Here is a 20419-nt window from a genome sequence, read left to right as displayed (position 1 = left end):
AACACTTTTCCACTTTGCATCAGTCCATCTTAGATGAGCTCGGGCCCAGCGAAGCCATCTGCGTTTCTGGGTGTTGTTGATAAATGGCTTTCGCTTTGCATAGTAGAGTTTTAACTTGCACTTACAGATGTACCGACAAACTGTAGTTACTAACAGTGGTTTTCTGAAGTGTTCCTGAGCCCATGTGGTGATATCCTTTCAACACTGATGTCGCTTTTTGATGCAGTACCGCCTGAGGGATCGAAGGTCCGTACTGTGGGCTTTCTAATCACTGCTTACGTGCAGGGATTTCTCCAGATTCTCTGAACCTTATGATGATATTACGGACCATAGATGGTGAAATCCCTAAATTCCTTGCAATTGCTCGTTGAGAAATGTTGTTCATAAACTGTTGGACAATTTGCTAACGCATTTGTTGACAAAGTGGTGAACCCCATCCTTGTTTGTGAATGACTGAGCATTTCATGGAAGCTGCTTTTATACCCAATCATGGCACCCACCTGTTCCCAATTAGCCTGTTCACCTGTGGGATGTTCCAAATAAGTGTTTGATGAGCATTCATCAACTTTCTCAGTAATTTTTGCTACTTGTGCCAACTTTTCTGAAACATGTTGCAGGCATCAAATTCCAAATGAGCTAATATTTGCAAAAAAATAACTGTTTTCCTGTTCGAACGTTAAATATCTTGTCTTTGCAGTCTATTCAACTGAATATAGGTTGAAAAGGACTTGCAAATAATTGTATTCTGTTTTTAATTACCTTTTACACAACGTGCCAACTTCACTGGTTTTTGGTTTTGTAATTTGGCTCTATAAATAAGCCTCCAATAACACCCATGGAAACACCTTCATCCGATCGTGTTTGGTTTTTGAAAAGTTGGACTAACACACCTGGATTATGCGATTGGACACCAGATCTCTCGAAAGGGTGGACCCTTCGTATCGCGCATGTGCCAGTTTCAACGTGCGGGATACAACCCGAAAGCAGAGACCATTCAATAAAAACATAGTATTAATTGTAATGAAGGGGAGACGTTTTATTTGCTTCACAAACTAAAAGAACAGAACATTTTAAAGTGCATCGATGGTAGAAAAAGAGAAACAGAGATTTATTTAAGAAGGTAGTTAAGGAAATGTAGAATGCCGGCTTAATTCGGATTCCAGAATTAAATACGAATGAGATGAAAGATAATGAAGCAGGTATATCAAAGGCGAATAATAAAGCGTACATAAACCTTTTCACGCTGCGTCATACTTGCCAACATTGAGACCTCCGATTTCGGGAGGTGGGGGGTGGGGTCGTGGTCTTGGGTGGGGCGGGGCGTGGTTGGGGGCTTGGTTAAGAGGGGAGGAGTATATTGACAGCTTGAATTCACCAAGTCAAGTATTTCATATATATATATATATATATATACATCCTGAAAATATGCAAACAAAACTGTATTTAGATAATTGATACTTCAAACTTGCATAAATAAATACTAAAGAATATAACATAACTTGGCTTCTGAGAGCTTCAAAATGTAATGAATAAAATGCTGAAGTTGTTGATAAACAAGCAATTATTTGAATAAATAAATATGGTCATTTTAAATTAATTATTATGCTAATTTAAAATTAATTATTTAAAATATGTTTATTTTAATGTATAATTCTATGGCTGGATGTAATAAGGAGTCAGAAAAAATACAAATAAAAATACAATTACCGTATTTTCCGCACTATAAGGCGCACCGGATTATTAGCCGCACCTTCTATGAATTACATATTTCATAATTTTGTCCACCAATAAGCCGCCCCGGACTATAAGCCGCGCCTACGCTGCGCTAAAGTGAATGTCAAAAAAACGCTGCGCTAAAGTGAATGTCAAAAAAACAGTCAGATAGTTCAGTCAAACTTTAATAATATATTGAAAACCAGCGTTCTAACAACTCTGTCCCAAAATGTACGCAAATGTGCAATCACAAACATAGTAAAATTCAAAATGGTGTAGAGCAATAAATAGCAACATAATGTTGCTCGAACGTTAATGTCACAACACACAAAATAAACATAGCGCTCACCTTCTGAAGTTATTCTTCATTCGTAAATCCTTCGAATTCTTCGTCTTCGGTGTCCGAATTGAAAAGTTGCGCAAGCGTGGGATCCAAAAATGGCCGGCTCCGCCTCGTCGAAGTCATCGGATTCAGTGTCGCTGTTGTTGTGCAGCAGTTCTGTGAATCCTGCCTTCCGGAAAGCTCGGACCACAGTTGTGACCGAAATATCTGCCCAGGCATTTACGATCCACTGGCAGATGTTGGCGTATGTCGACCGGCGCTATCTGCCCGTCTTAGTGAAGGTGTGTTCGCCTTCGGAGCTGTGTGAAAAAAGCCACCCGGCCTCTTCGCGTAAACTTCCCTTAACCACTCGCTCATCTTTTCTTCATCCATCCATCCCTTCGAGTTAGCTTTTATGATGACGCCGGCTGGAAAGGTCTCTTTTGGCAAGGTCTTCCTTTTGAATATCACCATGGGAGGAAGTTAGCATGGCAAGCTAGAACCACAGTGAAGGATGACTTCTCATTCCCTGTGGTGCGAATATTCACCGTACGTGCTCCCGTTCCACAGTGCAGTTCACAGGAATATCAGTTGCTGTGAAATACGGTAGTAATCCGTGTGCAGATGGAGAGATTGCGTCTTTTTATGAACCGGATCCTTGTCGCGTAGTAGGAGCCATTTTGTGGTCTTTACAGATGTAAACAGGAAATGAAACGTACGGTGATATCCGCGCGTTTTTTCTTCTTCTTCCGGGGGCGGGTGAAGCGCTTCCTGTTCTATGGGGGCGGGTGAAGCGCTTCCTGTTCTATGGGGGCGGGTGCTTTCCTTGGCGGTTGCTTGCGTAGAAGAAGAAGCGCTTCCTGTTCTACCGGGAAAAAAGATGGCGGCTGTTTACCGAAGTTGCGAGACCGAAACTTTATGAAAATGAATCGTAATAAAGCGCACCGGGTTATAAGGCGCACTGTCAGCTTTTGAGAAAAATTGTGGTTTTTAGGTGCGCCTTATAGTGCGGAAAATACGGTAATGTTGATGTTTTTAGCAAAATATAGTAAAAATGTATGTATTTTATTTTTTTTTTAATTAATAAATATATTTATTTTTAGGTAAGATAAACATAATAATACAATTTATCTCTAGTCTGGATGATTTAGTTCTTGTCACCCTGTTGTCCTCCCGTCATGAAAAAAGGCTGTCCTCACTCAGGTCCGCATGGAGCTGGAGGGGGCGTGGCCTCCAGCTCCAGCTGAAAATCGGGAGATTTTCGGGAGAATATTTGTCCCGGGAGGGTTTCGGGAGAGGCGCTGAATTTCGGGAGTCTCCCGGAAAATTCGGGAGGGTTGGCAAGTATGCGCTGCGTTTTTGCAAGCCAACTGCTTCACTTTCCGCACAATGAGCACGATAGTCCACAACAATGGCAACTTTCCTCTGGATATCAGTTGGGGCAAAAACTGCCTTTTCCTTCTGATTTAAATCTCCTTCCATCAATCCACAGACCTTTTTGAATAAACTTTGAGACATTCACAAGTTTTGTTTCTGTGATTTTCATCCGAAGATTCTTTTGAAAAAACTCTTCTTGGTAGTAGCATCATGTTCGTAGCGCAATTCAAAATAATTTCTTGATGCTGTCTGTTATTTAACATCAACATAGCCATTAGAGATGTAGTATTTGTAATCTGTGCCAATAGTAAAACACGTTGTAAGGATACGCAAATCCTAGTGTGACGTCTTATGTCAACCGAAAAGTAAGTTTTCCGCGCTAAAGGAAATATGTACGGGAGGCAAATCTGGCGTAAGTCCAATAGTCGCATTTGAGCGTGTGCATGGACACTTGGACTTCAAATAGAGGTGTGAAAATACAAAAAAAAAATACAAAAAATTGAGAAATCAGAATAATTTAGTGCATGGGAACGTAGTGATTGATGATCGAATGCCCTGCCACATGTGTCGGGGGTTGAAGTTGGAGAACCTTCAGCTTGAAGGAGTGCTTGGCCATCTCAGTGACCTTTTTTAGGTCAGTCCTGGCTGTAGTGTAGGCTTGTGCCTCTCCTCATCTGAAAGGCCTTCAGCAATATAGAGAGACATCCCTGTTCATCCAGGGCTTCTGATTAGGGTATATGGTAATCTGTTTGTGGGTGGTAACGTGGTTTATGGTTGTGGAGATAAAATCAATTACCTAGGAAGCGTAGCTTTCGATATCAATATGGGGGTGAGTTGTTGCCTTAGTGGCAAGCATACACTAGTCTGTTTCCATCCGCCACATTTGTATTATTCCAGGCCAGGGGTCGGCAACCCGCGGCTCTAGAGCCGCATGCGGCTCTTTAGCGCCGCACTAGTGGCTCTCTGGAGCTTTTTCAAAAATGTATGAAAAATGGAAAAAGTTGAGGGGAAAAAAATATATATTTTTTGTTTTAATAGGGCTTCACGGTGGCAGAGGGGTTAGTGCATCTGCCTCACAATACGAAGGTCCTGAGTAGTCTTGGGTTCAATCCCGGGCTCGGGATCTTTCTGTGTGGAGTTTGCATGTTCTCCCCGTGACTGCGTGGGTTCCCTCCGGGTACTCCGGCTTCCTCCCACTTCCAAAGACATGCACCTGGGGATAAGTTGATTGGCAACACTAAATTGGCCCTAGTGTGTGGATGTGAGTGTGAATGTTGTCTGTCTATCTGTGTTGGCCCTGCGATGAGGTGGCGACTTGTCCAGGGTGTACCCCGCCTTCCGCCCGATTGTAGCTGAGATGGGCTCCAGCGCCCCCGCGACCCCGAGGGGAATAAGCGGTAGAAAATGGATGGATGGATGGATGGTTTCTGTAGGAGGACAAACATGACACAAACCTCCCTAATTGTTATAAAGCACACTGTTTGTATTAAACATGCTTCACTGATTCGAGTATTTGGCGAGCGACGTTTTGTCCTACTAATTTTGGCAGTCCTTGAACTCACCGTAGTTTGTTTACATGTATAACTTTCTGCGACTTTCTAGGACGTGTTTTATGCCACTTCTTTTTCTGTCTCATGTTGTCCACCAAACTTTTAACGTTGTGCATGAATCCACAAAGGTGAGTTTTGTTGATGTTATTGACTTGTGTGGAGTGCTAATCAGACATTTTTGGTCACTGCATGACTGCGAGCTAATCGATGCTAACATGCTATTTAGGCTAGCTATATGCACATATTGCATCATTATGCCTCATTTGTAGGTATATTTGAGGTCATTTAGTTTCCTTTAAGTCATATTAATTCAATTTATATCTCATGACACACTATCTGTATGTAATATGGCTTTTAATTTTTTGCGGCTCCAGACAGATTTGTTTTTGTATTTTTGGTCCAATATGGCTCTTTCAACATTTTGGGTTGCCGACCCCTGAACTAGGCTGACCATATTCTGAAAACCCAAAAAGAGGACACATATATACGTGCCAAAGCGGGTAGCACGCCAAGGTGAAAATGTGCCAATGATACTCGAACTTGCTTTATAAATAATATATTTATTTAAATAAAGCATTTTTTCTCCTCTGTTGACAGCAGTGTTGGCACTCGGAGTTTTCAAACTGGGGTCCCACAGTTAATTTTTGGGGTCCCACTTTTTTGTAAGCGTTTTAAAAACAAATGATAAATGTATGCGCTTTCCTGTTATATCTCACATTCTATATTGTGTTTTAGAAAAAGGTTGTCATAAACGCTACTTAATTCATAAAAAAAAAAAAAATAATAATAATAATAATTTGTATACATATGTAAATGTATCAGTTATAAACATTCATTCACTTTCTTCTTTCCTTCATGAATCTAAACTTTACCGCTACTATTTTCCATGTTTTCTATGTTTTTATTTAATAAGTTGTAGGTGTATTTATTTCAGTATAAAAGTGTAAAAAGTGTTTTGCTTCGGTCATGAAATGATGATAATGGTGTGCCAGGGCATACATACATTTTATATTTAACGCTTAAATCTCTGGACTCTACATCAACTTCAGATCTATCCCTCATTTCAAAATGTTTTTGTTTTATTTATGTTGTTTTTTTGTTTGTTTTCCGCCCTTTTTTGTCAAACAAAATTATGTTTTTAATGACAAACACACAAAATATGCAAAATCTTCCACCAAAAATATTTTTCTTAGTGGAATATTTGATGTGAAGTAATCGGAACCTTGGATAGGTCAATAATTCATAAAAACATTGAACATTTTGATTCAATATTATGTTTTGAGCAATGACAGTTTGAAAAAAAAAAAACAGTTTTGTTTTATTAGTCAACATTGAAACTTTTTCTAAATTACATTTCACCTTTAAGCTTTTTTATTTCACTTTTGTTATGTTTTTGTTTATTTTAATAGTATTTTTAGAATGTGCCGTGGGCCTTTAAAACATTAGCTGTGGACCGCAAATGGACTCCGGGGCACAATTTTGACACCCCTGCTATAGATAATAAAACATTAAATCTGATGAATCTATCGATGAAAAGCAGAGCCTGGCCCCCCCCTCTCCTTCGTGGAGAGGGGGGGCACAGATTCGGTGACCACAGATGATGCACTAGCTGTCCAAAGTTGGGACCCAGGGTGGACCACTCATCTGTGCATCAGTTGGGGACGTGTCTGCGCTGCTGACCTGTTTCTACTAAAGTTGATCTCCTGCTGGCCCCACTATGGACTGGACTCTACCACCATTAACTAGATCCACTATGGACTGGACTCTACCACTATTAACTAGATCCACTATGGACTGGACTCTACCACTATTAACTAGATCCACTATGGACTGGACTCTACCACTATTAACTAGATCCACTATGGACTGGACTCTCACAATATTATGCTAGATCCACTCGACGTCCGTTGCAGCGGTCGCCCAGGGGGGCAGGGGGTCCCCACATCTGCGGTCCCCTCCAAGGTTTCTCAGTGTCATCCCATTGGGTTGAGGTTTTTTTTGCCCTGATGTGGGATCTGAGCCGAGGATGTCATTGTGGATTGTGCAGCCCTTTGAGACACTCGTGATTTAGGGCTATATAAGTAAACTTTGATTGATTGATTTAAAAGAATGGTCAGTTGGATAAAAAGTATGGCCGTTTGTAACGCTTGGAAAGCAGGGATAATGTAGGGGCAGCACGACTAATTTGAGCACCCACCTGTTGTGACGGTGTGGAAACACTCAAGCCGACGATGAGTGAGCTAGGGATGCTAATCTTAGCAGACCTACCACTGGCAAGAAAAGGACACTGATTTGAACGACTTCCAGACCCAATGTAGCCACAACTTTGTGAGGTAATCATAGCATCTACTACACTGTTCATTGTGCTAAAGATAAAGACCTAGCTGCACAGTAACTAGCAGAATGACACTATAAAAAGTATTTGAGCTTTGACAGTAAAGTTGCTGTTTAGTTTACGTGGCGACACTTAATTGGTATCTTGCACTTGTGTTACTGTGGTGTTATAACCCCTCTTTTGGATGCACAGCTTGATTTTGTCTGCATTTTATTGTTGCTAACTGAGCAAACAACAGTAGATATCTGGTAGTGTTTACAAAAGTGTTTTGTTTACATCCTCTTTTCGTAAAGTTTATGGATTGCAATGCCTTGAAGTTGCTTGTAATTAATACAGGAACCGCCTGTTTTGTCTGTGTCTATTTAAAAAATAAACATATGACCTTACTCGGACATATATATATATTTTTTTACCATGCAAACCTTCCATCTGCATCAAATCGTATTGTTTTAAAAAGTATTGTTCGTGAATCATATCATAACCCATGTAGTCTAGATGCATATCCCATTGCCATTTAAGGTAGAGATGCACACCCCTACATATATATCTTCATTAATTACATATTGGCAATTATTTGCGCACTATTAACTAGTGTAAAAATGTTCATTCATTTCACTCAAAAGACATTGCTCACCAACACCGGATGTTGTGATGACATGCTGTATCCACTTCAACTGCCGGGCCGCGTTTTACCCCGCACACACAAATGACGTGACTCGCCCAAAGATGACTTAAAGTCTCAATTAGGTCGCATTTCTGTTCAGACTGAAGTCACATTTCAAAAGATCAGATTCCAATCAGAGCACATTGGCGAGGAAAAGGCTGGGTAAAGCGAGCCAAGCTGTGTTAGCTTTAGTCTAGCTCATAACCATCAGTGCCCACTAGGGTTGTACGGTATACCGGTAGTAGTATAGTACCGTGATACTAACCCCCCCGTCGTCGTCACGTTGTGTCATTGCTGGTTTACAAGCAGACAAACGTGTTCGGTAGCTCACAAACACAGAGTACTTACAAGCAGACACAGTGTGTAGACAGAAAAGGGAGAACGGACGCATTTTGTCTTAAAAACTAACGATAAAGGTGAAGTTATAAAACTGAAACACCCACCGGAAGAGGTGCTTTAAGACATGGCTAGCAAGCTAGCGGCTAAAGTCCAGCTGCTGTCGGCAGTGTTGTAGCTACTTCTAAATCACTAATCCTCGCCTCCATGGCGACAAATAAAGTAAGTTTCTTACGTATCATCCCTGCAGGACGAGGAATAGCTAAACATGCTTCACTACACACCGTAGCTCACCGGCATCAAAATGTAGACAAACGCCATTGGTGGATCTACACCTAACATCCACTGTAATGATACCAATTACAAGCGCGTATCTAGTCGATATTACTATGATTACGTCGATATTTTTTGGCATCACAACATCTTCTTTTGTTTTTTTTAAATGTATATTATGTTTATAAAATCAGGAAATATGTCCCTGCACACATGATGACTTTGAATATGACCAATGTTTGATCCTGTAAGGACTTGGTATCGGATTGATACCCAAATTCGTGGTATCATCCAAAGCTAATGTAAAGTATCAACCAACAGAAGAATATGTGATTATTACATTTTAACAGAAGTGTAGATAGAACATGTTCAAACAGAACATTAGCAGATATTAACAGTAAATGAACAAGTAGATTAATAATCCATTTTCTACCACTTGTCCTTAATTGTTTTGACAAAATAGTATAAAGATAAATGACACAATATGTTACTGCATACGTCAGCAGACTAATTAAGAGCCTTTGTTTGTTTACTTACTACTAAAGTTGTCTTGTATGTTCACTGTTTTATTTAAGGACAAACTTGCAATAAGAAACAGATGTTTAATGTACCCTAAGATTTTTTGTTAAAATAAAGCCAATAATGCAATTTTTTGTGGTCCCCTTTATTTAGAAAAGTATGGAAAAGTATCGAAAAGAATCGAAAAGTATCAAAAAGTATAGAAAAATATCGAAAAGTATCGAAATAATTTTAGTACCGGTACCAAAATATTGGTATCAGGACAACATTAGTGCCTACCCTGCCTTTGTTTACGAACGCGACACTGTCTGCGAGCACTTCTGATCGGCTGGGAAGAGTGAGCAGCCGCCGATGTTTTTAAAGATCTCCGGGATGATTTGTAGATCGGCGATAAAACTGTCAAATTTGTGTGTGCCAATTTCTAAAAGTTCTTGTCTGCTGTCAGAAGTTAAAGCTGTGCTGTAGTGAACAGGCCAGTAATGCAAATAAATTATTTGATTAATTACACCGCAAATTTGCAAAATCTGGAGTGTTGCCGAGCCTCGCGTTATTCACGCGCAGCCATCTTGGTCGTTTCTTCTTTTATGACTGAGCGCCAAAATCGGAAGCTTCAAATCTGCATTTGTGACAGGCTTCCATGAGTAATCAGGTATATATAAAACAATAACATTGTGTGTACAATGAGTGGGCGTGTTGCTGGTTGCTACTAAGACTGTGTGTACAACTGATAATTGGTGCAGGCCACCCTATTTAAATTAGCATTTTGTGTGCACTACCGGCATTATGTGCCCAACTCATTCCCCTCCACATTCATGTTATTATGCTCTCCAAGAAAATAGATATTGAAATAGTTTTTTTTTCATGTAGGAGATACATTTTCATATATTTCTTATATGAAAAACCAAACACTATAAAAACAAACACACACCTGCAGACACCAATATGCATCAATTTGATTAGTTTAAATCAGCCCCTGAAGTCATCCAGCAGCTATGCAATTATAAAATGATATGCTAAAAAGATGATATGTCGAATATTTATTTATGACAGTCCAAATATGTTGACACACGCACTTGTCTGGCGAACACTGCAGCGCGGTCTCCTCCTTTCTCACACCCATTTGTATGTAAGTGTGTTTGTTTGCACACAACTTTTAAACATGCTAAATGAAGACACAAAATAGAGGTTTCAGTTTCAATCTTGATAAAACACCTTGCGCCTGCTGGATGATTACATTTGCATTTTCTCCTCTCAGTGCTGTCGGCTAATCAGCAAATATGCTGCATTTTCATGAAAACAAAAACGCTAAATGGATTGTGCTCCTTATTTTGAGCAGTACAAATTAAGCAGTACAGCTTTGCCTGTGCTGTCAAGTTTGCACGTGTTTTAATCCTCACACACTTTAGGACAGGGGTTGGCGACTCAAAATGTTGGAAGAGCCGTATTGGACCAAAAATACAAAAACAAAATCTGTCCAGAGCCGCAAAAAAATGAAAAGCCTTATATAAGTCTTATAATGAATAAATAATGATAATGAAGAACACATGATGTAAGTGTCTATATTGGCTATATTAGCCTACTATCAAAGGCTGACACAAATCTTCGTTGACAGAAATGTTGTATTTAAATTTTTATTCTACACAATTGTGCAACATTGGAAATCATTAGTAAAATGGAGGCTTCTCACGGGATGAGATAAATAAATAAATAACTTGCTCAGAATAGCCAAAGGTATAGATGTGTGTGTCCAAGTTAAAGGAAACGGCAGGCTGTCTATTTGTAATGGATTTATTACAATCTTTGCAAGCTGGGTAATGTTTGCTGTGGTCTGGAACAACATGGCACACAAACTACTGTGAGAAATGCAGCCAATATTACATACAGATAATGTGTCATGAGACATGTAAATATAAATTAAATACACAAAGGACATACATAAAGGAAATTAAATGAACTCAATTACACCTACAAATGAGGCATAATGATGCAATATGTACATACTGCTAGCCTAAATAGCATGTTAGCATCAATTAGCTTGCAGTCATGCATTGACCAAATATGCCTAATAAGCACTCCAGCAAATCAATAAAGCTCACCTTTGTGCATTCACGCACAGCATAAAACGTTTGGTGGACAAACTAAAACAAAGAAGCAGTGGCATAAAACATGTCTTTCTGTGGCAGTGTCGAAGAAAGTTGTACATGTAAACAAACTACGATGAGTTCAAGGATCGCTGAAATTAGTAGGACAAAACGGTGCTTGCCAAATACTCTCATCAGTGAAGCATGTTTAATATAAACAGTGGGGTTTCTAACAATTAGGAAGGTTTGTGTCATGTTTGTTCTCCTACAGAAAATATGTTAAAACAAAAATATTTTCACACATCTCTGAAAGAGGTGTAGGGAGCCACTAGGACGGCGCTAAAGAGCCGTCGCAGCTGCTCTAGAGACGCGGGTTGCTGACCCCCGCTTTAAGAGGTCAGGCCCGGGGTGTAAGTGTTGAGATACAGCAATATCCCCCTTCATACTATTAACATTGATTCACATCTTTTTGCACTTTGTGACATTTAAGAAGGTTAAAACCTGACTTTAAACATTGCCTGAACACTAAAGTGATTATGAGGACCACAGTTTGACCCTAGAACAGATTGTATCTATTTGCATCTCTGTATTAGTTTCTGATACAACGAATTGAAGGTCAGCTAGCGTCGTGGTGTCACAAGTAACTGAGGTCACAGCTCATCCACAGGTATATATGTCAAATCTCAGAGGTAAAGTTAAAGTTATGCCAATGATTGTCACACACACACTAGGTGTGGTGAAATTATCCTCTGCATTTGACCCATCACCACAGGGGAGCAGTGAGCAGCAGCGGTGGCCACGCCCGGGAATCATTTGGTGATTTAACCCCCAATTCCAACCCTTGATGCTGAGTGCCAAGCAGGGAGGTAATGGGTCCCATTTGTATAATCTTTGGTATGACTCGGCCGGGATTTGAACTCACAACCAGGGCGGACACTCTAACCACAAGGCCACTGAGCAGGTTAAGATGAAGGTTTTCATGAATGCTTATTTGGGTTTGTTGCACAACTTGATACACTAACACATGCACATGCACACGTGCACGCTCACCGCCGATACAGAGGCTGAAGCGACACAGGTCGTCACAGAAGGTGTCCGGACTCTCCGGCTCCCTGGCCGCTCTCCCTCCTCCTCCTTCTCTCCTCTTCTTCCTCGGCGACATCCTCTTCACCATCTTCATCACTCGCTCCACTTTGTCCATCCTGACTGACTGAGGCCCGAGTGAGTGAGTGCCCGAGTGGGGAAGTGCCAGAGTGAGTGCCCGAAGAAGTGAGTGAGTTCTACTCTCCTTCAAGAAGAACTTTAGCGGCTCATATATTTATGGCTTCCCAGCACAGTTGCTCTCTTCGTCTTCCAGAACAAACCCTCATCTTCTTCTCCGAGCTACTACCCGTCACCCCTACAGTGACCAGCTTCCTTCTCCCGTCTCTTCTTCAGAGCTGGCAAAGCCCAATGAGCAGCGAGACAAGAGCGGCCAGACATCAGCAGAGCTTGGGGGTTGCTGAAGGGAGCGGCTTCGCCTCTTCTTCCCCCTCCTCTCTCTGTCTCTCTCCCTCTCTCGCTCTGTGGCCCCCACCTCAGCAGCATCGCCCCCGCATCTAACATCCCAAACTCTCAGCCTCCACAAAGGAACTATGCAGTGTTCCTCAGGAGAGCGTTGTCAATTCCTTGATTCCCAACATGGGACTGCTGGCACAAAACGACCTACGCTCAGTCGTCACGTTATTAGATTGTAGCCAACAACAATTTTTACATTACTTCTCAATTTTTTAACCTCACAAGTTGAAGAAGAAAGGGCAGGGAGAGTTGGCAGGAACACAATCAAAGTCTTCTTTAGAGCTAAAGCTAATACTAAGTGTCATTCTCAACCACCATGCCGCGAGAAATTAAATTGGTCTAAATCAGGGGTGTCAAGCCCATTTTAGATCGGGGGCCACATGGAGAAAAATCTTAGACTTTGACCTCCTTTTTATAGTCATTCAAATTTGAACTTTACAGTACAGACAAGAACGGAATTGTGTTGCATTAGCTCGTTGTAGGGCAGGATAAAAGAGCAATAAAGTGCAGGTATAAATAAATATACTGCACTTATTGCATATACATCCACGTTTATGGATGTATGTTGTATTGTCTTTATGTTCCAACGAGTTAATCCGTTTTTGGGGGGAATTGAGGGGATTATTATGATGTGTTCAAGAGTCTTACGGCCTGAGGGAAGAAGCTGTTACAGAACCTGGAGGTTCTGTTACGGAGGCTGCGGAACCTCTTTCTAGAGTCCAGCAGTGAAAACAGTCCTTGGTGGGGGTGGGAGGAATCTCTGCAGATTTTCTGAGCCCTGGTCAGGCAGCGGCTTTTTGCGATCTCCTGGATAGGAGGAAGAGGAGTCCTGATGATCTTTTCCGCCGTCCTTACCACTCTCTGCAGAGACTTCCAGTCTGAGGCACTGCAGGCTCCAGTCCAGACAGAGATGCAATTGATCAATAGGCTCTCTATAGTGCCTCTGTACTACTATCTACTCCCAAATGGGCCGGACTGGTAAAATCACGGCACAATAACTTAAAAATAAAGACAACTTCAGATTGTTTTCTTTGTTTAAAAATATAACAAGCACATTCTGAAAATGTACAAATCATAATGTTGTTGGGTTTTTTTACACTTACATGTTGCGGTTAATAGTATTATATCTTTATTTGTTGTTATTTATACTTTCTGAATAAATTATGCGATAACGTTCATCAGTCAACTCATTGGTGTTCATTTTCAATCTATCAAGATTAAAAAATAATATCAAAATCAAATTACAGGATGTTATTTATGTAGTTTGCTCATTTTCCTCGACTGGTGCACTAACATGTTTTTTTTTTTTTTTTTACATATGTAGCATAATCTACAAAGAATTGCCATTGCGACATCTAGTGGACACATTTAGAACAGCAGTTTCTTTCATTAAAAAATGTCCACTCATTTCTATACTTAGCAAACTCATCCCGCGGGCCGGATAAAACCTGTTTGCGGGCCTGATCCGGCCCGCGGGCCGTACGTTTGACACCCCAGGTCTAAATGATCATACTACTCTAACACAAATAATAAGGAGTGTCCCAAAATATCGGTCTAATATCTGCAACTGATTATATGGGCTAACATCTCAAAAGTAAGCGCTTCGATACAAGCAGTACTGCAGCGTGTTTACTTTTGCAAAGCTGTACAGCCAGTTAACATCTAAATGTCCTCCAACAAGCACACAAGCTTGGTCTTTCTTCTACTTTAGCCAAGTAATTTACAAAAAGGAAATATGGTAGGCTATAAGCCACTAGGAGCTAGCACCTGCACAACAGCTAAGCCTACAATAGCACTCAAGCAAGACATGTACAGTAAGTAGTGGTGTGCCGTCAAGACCAGCAAGACCTTCTCTGCTGGCCTAACAACCAGAAATCATGATCATAATTAAAGATACAATTATTTTTTTAATTAACTTTCCCTAAATATCTAAAATTATTCATATTCTCTTCATGTCACAATACGTTCCTTCCAGTTTAGTTTTAGTTTGTATCCAATCAGAATTCAGCTATCTTATGTTGCCATGCTGTACCAAATCTGAGAGAGGCCTTCAGAATAAAAAATGTGGGCGTCTGTGCACTGTAACTGTACGGGCACATACAGTTGATAGACAGTTGCGATAGCCAATCAGATCACAAGTTGTTGTCAGTAAAGCCTTCTAGATGGTCTCACGGTGAACGTGACATATACGCGTCCTGTGCTTGGATACTCATCGGGACCGTTAGCGGATGAATTTGAGAACACGTAGAGTTGAGAGACAGTTTCGACAGCCAATCAGATCACAAGTTGTTGACAGTAGCCTATCTAAGTAGCTTGATGTTAACGAGACTGTGATTGGATACTCACTTGTGAGTATCCATTCACAAGATTCAATTTAGCAGGAAGCCGGAAGTGTTGCGCCGTAGCCAGACCAGGATAGCAGAGAATTAGAACAAAACAGTGATTACTTACTTACTTACTTAGGCCTTTAAATTTCCTAAGGAACAGAGGCCATTGATGAAACTCCTCCATCCCCTTCGGTCTTGTGCCCTCCGCTCCAGTTGTTGCCATGACAGCCCTTGCGCCTTCATCCCCTGCTCTGTGGTTCTTCTCCAGGTGGCTCTAGGCCTTCCGCTCTTCCTCTTGCCTTGCGGGTTCCATGTTAGAGCATGTTTTGTGATAGATTTATTGTGTCTACGCAGTGTGTGACCAATCCAGTTTCATTTCCTCCTCCTGATTTGTGTTTATATTGTGTCTTGTCTAGTGAGGTCCCACAGGTTGGCATTGGAGATTGTTTTAGGCCAGTAGATACCTAGGAGGCGACGGAGGCAGCGGTTGAAGAATGTCTATATTTTGTTGAGTATGTTGGAGGTGATCTTCCAGGTTTCTGAACTGTAGAGTAAGGTGGATTTGACGTTTGAGTTGAAGATTTGCAGTTTGGTCTTGAGTGATATGTTTTTTGCTTTCCAGATTTTATTTAGGATAGTGAATATGGTCCTTGCTTTTCCAATTCTGGCACTGACATCCTCCTCCGTTCCTCCGTCCACAGCAATAATGCTTCCTAGGTATGTAAAGGTGACAACCTCGTCTAACTGGTTATGATCCATGTTTATTGGGGAGTTGTTCTTGTTGTTGATACGCATTAACTTAGTTTTTGATGTGTTGATTTTGAGTCCAAGCGAAGGAGCTGTTTTTTCCAGTTTGCATGATTTCTCCTGCATATGTTGGTGTGTGTGTGCTAGGAGTGCTAAATCATCAGCAAAATCCAGGTCTTCCAACTGCTCAGTCAGGCTCCTCTGTACGCCGGTTCGGTTATTTCTTGTTGTTTGTGTCATGGTCCAGTCCATACAGAGGATGAACAGGAAGGGCGAGAGCATGCATCCCTGCCACACCCCAGTCAGGACCTCGAAGGGCTCTGACAGGCAGCCTTCATGGAGGACACGCCACTGCATCCCTCGGTAGGTGTTCTTGATAAGGTTAATCGACTTTGGGGAAATGCCAAAACGTTGATTAGGTGGCAGATATATATTTGCAAGGCCATTTTCAAGAAGGATATTTAAAGAGAAACTACATCTTGTGAGACGATGTCAGCCAACAGCTCAGCTGTTCTGGCGATGAAATGGAGAAAGGCTTGCCATTTCCACTCGAATAAGCCGACGACAAGGGGTACCACTGGCTTATACGGCGTCGAATAGGTCCTATAAATTGTGAGTTCAAATATTTTCTTTTTTCACTTTTAATGTTTTTTGCAATTTTAATTTTGACAGTACCACATAAGATATGTTTTAATTGCTGATGCGTTTTAATTGAGTTTTAAATGCGCCCGGAAATAACCCGTTTTGTACACTGTTGATGTGTTTCAATGCTCAGTAGGGCGTAAATGTGATCCTGTATAGTATTTCTCCAGCAATGGTCATGTGGTTACACCAATTATGGTATTTTGAGAGGTAATCATTGAAGTCGGAGATCATTGAAGGCCTAGGTGGGAAACGCACGGCCCGCCACTGATAGTAAGTGTCCTTCTTTAAACAATATTGCAGTGTAAAACAGCAAATATGTCAACAAGTATAAAATAATTACAGTTGCATATGACTTACACATACAAAGTTCCAAGGCTGAAGCGTATAAGAAAGTATCCAGTAACAAATGTGCAGTGTTGGGTAGTAGCTCGCTACATGTAGAGAAGCTATGTTGCTTAACTATATTTCCCAGTAATTTATGAACGAGTAGCGATTTCCGTAGCTTAGCTATTTTTTGACCCATGATCAGACTGTCCCTTCCTGCTGCTGTAGTCTCAGTGGAAACATGTTTTACTGCCTTCGAGTGTTTTGAGCAAGTGTCTCTCCCTGACTTAACAAAAATACTTAAACAGATAAAACCCTCAGCATGTCCACTGGACCTTATCCCATGTCGGCTTGTTAAAAATGTTTTAACTCTATTGGGCCTTATATTGTCCATCGAGTAAATTATTCCGTGAGGTGTGGATATTTTCCCAACCTCCTTGAAACATGCTTGACCCAATCAATGATGATTGGCTGGTGTACGTATAACAAAATCCAACATGATTGGTTTGTTTACTATGATGAGTCACGATTGGTTAAGGTTAGGGCAACACATTACGGGCAGGCCAACCATAGGCGAGATAGGGCGGGTCATCGAACTAAGAAGGGAAATCACAACAGACACGCACATCCCAAATGGCGACGAAGGAGTCGGAGAAGAGAAGAGGAAACATTTCAAGCGGGCGATTAAAAATAAAAGAAAGAAACCTCCTGGAAGATGGCAGAGAGATTCTCTCCCCTCGATCTTTAATTTAGTGATGAAGACGACGTCCAGGAAACCTACAATGTGTCTGCCTGGCCACATTTGGACACATGTATGCAAACAATGCCTAATGTAAACAGTGCCCAAAACATTCATTTTAGTTTTTACTTTGTAAACCCAAATCAAAACTGCGTTGACATGGAAGACGTGGAACACACATTTAAGAACACACATTAAGGTGGGTCAAGTTCAAAGATTTACTGCACCAAACTATCCATTGCACCACATCTGGGGTCCCCTCCAAGGTTTCTCATTGTCATCCCATTGGGTTGAGTTTTTTCTTGCCCTGATGTGGGATCTGAGCCGAGGATGTCGTTGTGGCCTTTGAGACACTCGTGATATAAGTAAACATTGATTGATTGACTATTATCAGCGATTCCCAAACAACACACAAGTCATTGGTTCTATGTCACGATATAGATAGGTTATTTTTTATTTACTGTAGGCAGAGAAAATTAATAACATTGTCGGGTTTGGGATTGGAGCTGTGGCCGCAAGGTAGTTGGTGCCTGTCGTGGCGGTAATCCTAGAACCCGTTGGTGGACACCGGCGGTGAGGGATGACGTCAAGCTGAAGAAGGTGTCCTATCGGGTTCTTTTGGCTCATAAGACTCTTTAGGCAGCGGACAGGTACTGACAGGCCAAGCGGTGTGCGGCTTCAGCGGTTGCGGAAGCAAAAACTCGGACATGGGAGGAGTTCAGGGAGGCCATGGAAAACGACTTCCGGACGGCTTCGAAGCGATTCTGGACCACCATCCGCCGCCTCAGGAAGGGGAAGCAGTGCACTATCAACACCGTGTATGGTGAGGATGGTGTTCTGCTGACCTCGACTGCGGATGTTGTGGATCGGTGGAGAGAATACTTCGAAGACCTCCTCAATCCCACCAACACGTCTTCCTATGAGGAAGCAGTGCCTGGGGAATCTGTGGTGGGCTCTTCTATTTCTGGGGCTGAGGTTGCTGAGGTAGTAAAAAAGCTCCTCGGTGACAAGGCCCCGGGGGTGGATGAGATCCGCACGGAGTTCCTTAAGGCTCTGGATGCTCTGGGGCTGTCTTGGTTGACAAGACTCTGCAGCATCGCGTGGAGATCGGGGGCGGTACCTCTGGATTGGCAGACCGGGGTGGTGGTTCCTCTCTTTAAGAAGGGGAACCAGGAGGGTGTGTTCTAACTATCGTGGGATCACACTCCTCAGCCTTCTTGGTAAGGTCTATTCATGTGTACTGGAGAGGAGGCTACGCCGGATAGTCGAACCTCGGATTCAGGAGGTACAGTGTGGTTTTCGTCCTGGTCGTGGAACTGTGGACCAGCTCTAAACTCTCGGCAGGGTCCTTGAGGGTGCGTGGGAGTTTGCCCAACCAGTCTACAGGTGCTTTGTGGACTTGGAGAAGGCATTCGACCGCGTCCCTCGGGAAGTCCTGTGGGGAGTGCTCAGAGAGTATGGGGTATCGGACTGTCTGATTTTGGCGGTCCGCTCCCTGTATGATCAGTGTCAGAGCTTGGTCCGCATTGCCGACAGTATGTCGGACACGTTTCCAGTGAGGGTTGGACTCCGCCAAGGCTGCCCTTTGTCACCGATTCTGTTCATAACTTTTATGGACAGAATTTCTAGGCGCAGTCAAGGCGTTGAGGGGATCTGGTTTGGTGGCTGCAGGATTAGGTCTCTGCTTTTTGTAGATGATGTGGTTCTGATGGCTTCATCTGGCCAGGATCTTCAGCTCTCGCTGGATCGGTTCGCAGCCGAGTGTGAAGTGACTGGGATGAGAATCAGCACCTCCAAGTCCGAGTCCATGGTTCTCGCCCGGAAAAGGGTGGAGTGCCATCTCCGGGTTGGGGAGGAGACCCTGCCCCAAGTGAAGGAGTTTAAGTACCTCAGAGTCTTGTTCATGAGTGAGGGAAGAGTGGATCGTGAGATTGACAGGCGGATCGGTGCGGCGTCTTCAGTAATGCGGACGCTGTATCGATCCGTTGTGGTGAAGAAGGAGCTGAGCCGGAAGGCAAAGCTCTCAATTTACCGGTCGATCTACGTTCCCATCCTCACCTATGGTCATGAGCTTTGTGTCATGACCGAAAGGACAAGATCACAGGTACAAGCGGCCGAAATGGGTTCCGCCGGGTGGCAGGGCTCTCCCTTAGAGATAGGGTGAGAAGCTCTGTCATCCGGGGGGAGCTCAAAGTAAAGCCGCTGCTCCTCCACATCGAGAGGAGCCAGATGAGGTGGTTCGGGCATCTGGTCAGGATGCCACCCGATTGCCTCCCTCGGGAGGTGTTTAGGGCATGTCCGACCGGTCGGAGGCCACGGGGAAGACCCAGGACACGTTGGGAAGACTATGTCTCCCGGCTGGCCTGGGAACGCCTCGGGATCCCCCGGGAAGAGCTGGACGAAGTGGCTGGGGAGAGGGAAGTCTGGGCTTCCCTGCTTAGGCTGCTTCCCCCGCGACCCGACCTCGGATAAGCGGAAGAAGATGGATGGATGGATGGATATAACCATATAAGAACTTCAAATGTAGTGCTGGGGAGGAATTTCATTTTGTTTGAGTCTGTACCACAGTCAGGAAAATATGTTTAATTTAAATATGGTCAAGTTTATTGATTTATGTTCATGTAAAGATGGAGTTTGTTAAAGGGGAAGTGCACTCTCCCTCTGCTTCAGACTGCTAGGCTGTAAGTTTGCTGCCTGGAGCTTGTATGTTAGTCATTCTTGTCTAATACCCTCCCACTTGCTCTGATGAAAAAAAATAAAACATCAATGTAGGGCAGCACGATTAATCGGCATCGAGATTTTAATTTGTGGAATTATGTAACTGCAAGAGGCGGACTTTTTTTTTCTGCCATTACCGGCATTTGAGTGACAGACGGTTGGCCAATCAGAATTGTTGAGCCTCCCGTTTTT

General features: G+C 42.5%; 1 protein-coding gene across 5 annotated transcripts in view; it reads right to left on the bottom strand.

Annotated features, from left to right (window-relative positions):
* grip2b (glutamate receptor interacting protein 2b) overlaps positions 1–20419 on the bottom strand; it is a 382378-nt gene that overhangs the window by 222276 nt on the left and 139683 nt on the right. For 2 of the 5 annotated variants that reach the window (XM_061932421.1, XM_061932422.1), the window contains exon 1: positions 12221–12474. The exons of 2 other annotated variants lie outside the window; for them this stretch is intronic. In XM_061932421.1, the coding sequence (XP_061788405.1) occupies positions 12221–12371 (151 nt within the window). In that variant the 5' untranslated portion in view covers positions 12372–12474. Of the gene's footprint in view, positions 1–12220; positions 12476–20419 lie in introns of those variants that run through there. One more of the 5 variants, XM_061932423.1, reaches the window with a different exon arrangement.

This window comes from Nerophis lumbriciformis, linkage group LG38 (genome assembly GCF_033978685.3).
Source record: "Nerophis lumbriciformis linkage group LG38, RoL_Nlum_v2.1, whole genome shotgun sequence".
Classification (NCBI taxonomy): domain Eukaryota; kingdom Metazoa; phylum Chordata; class Actinopteri; order Syngnathiformes; family Syngnathidae; genus Nerophis; species Nerophis lumbriciformis.
Note: the sequence above shows the minus strand (reverse complement) of the source record. Positions and strands in the feature narration are given on the sequence as shown.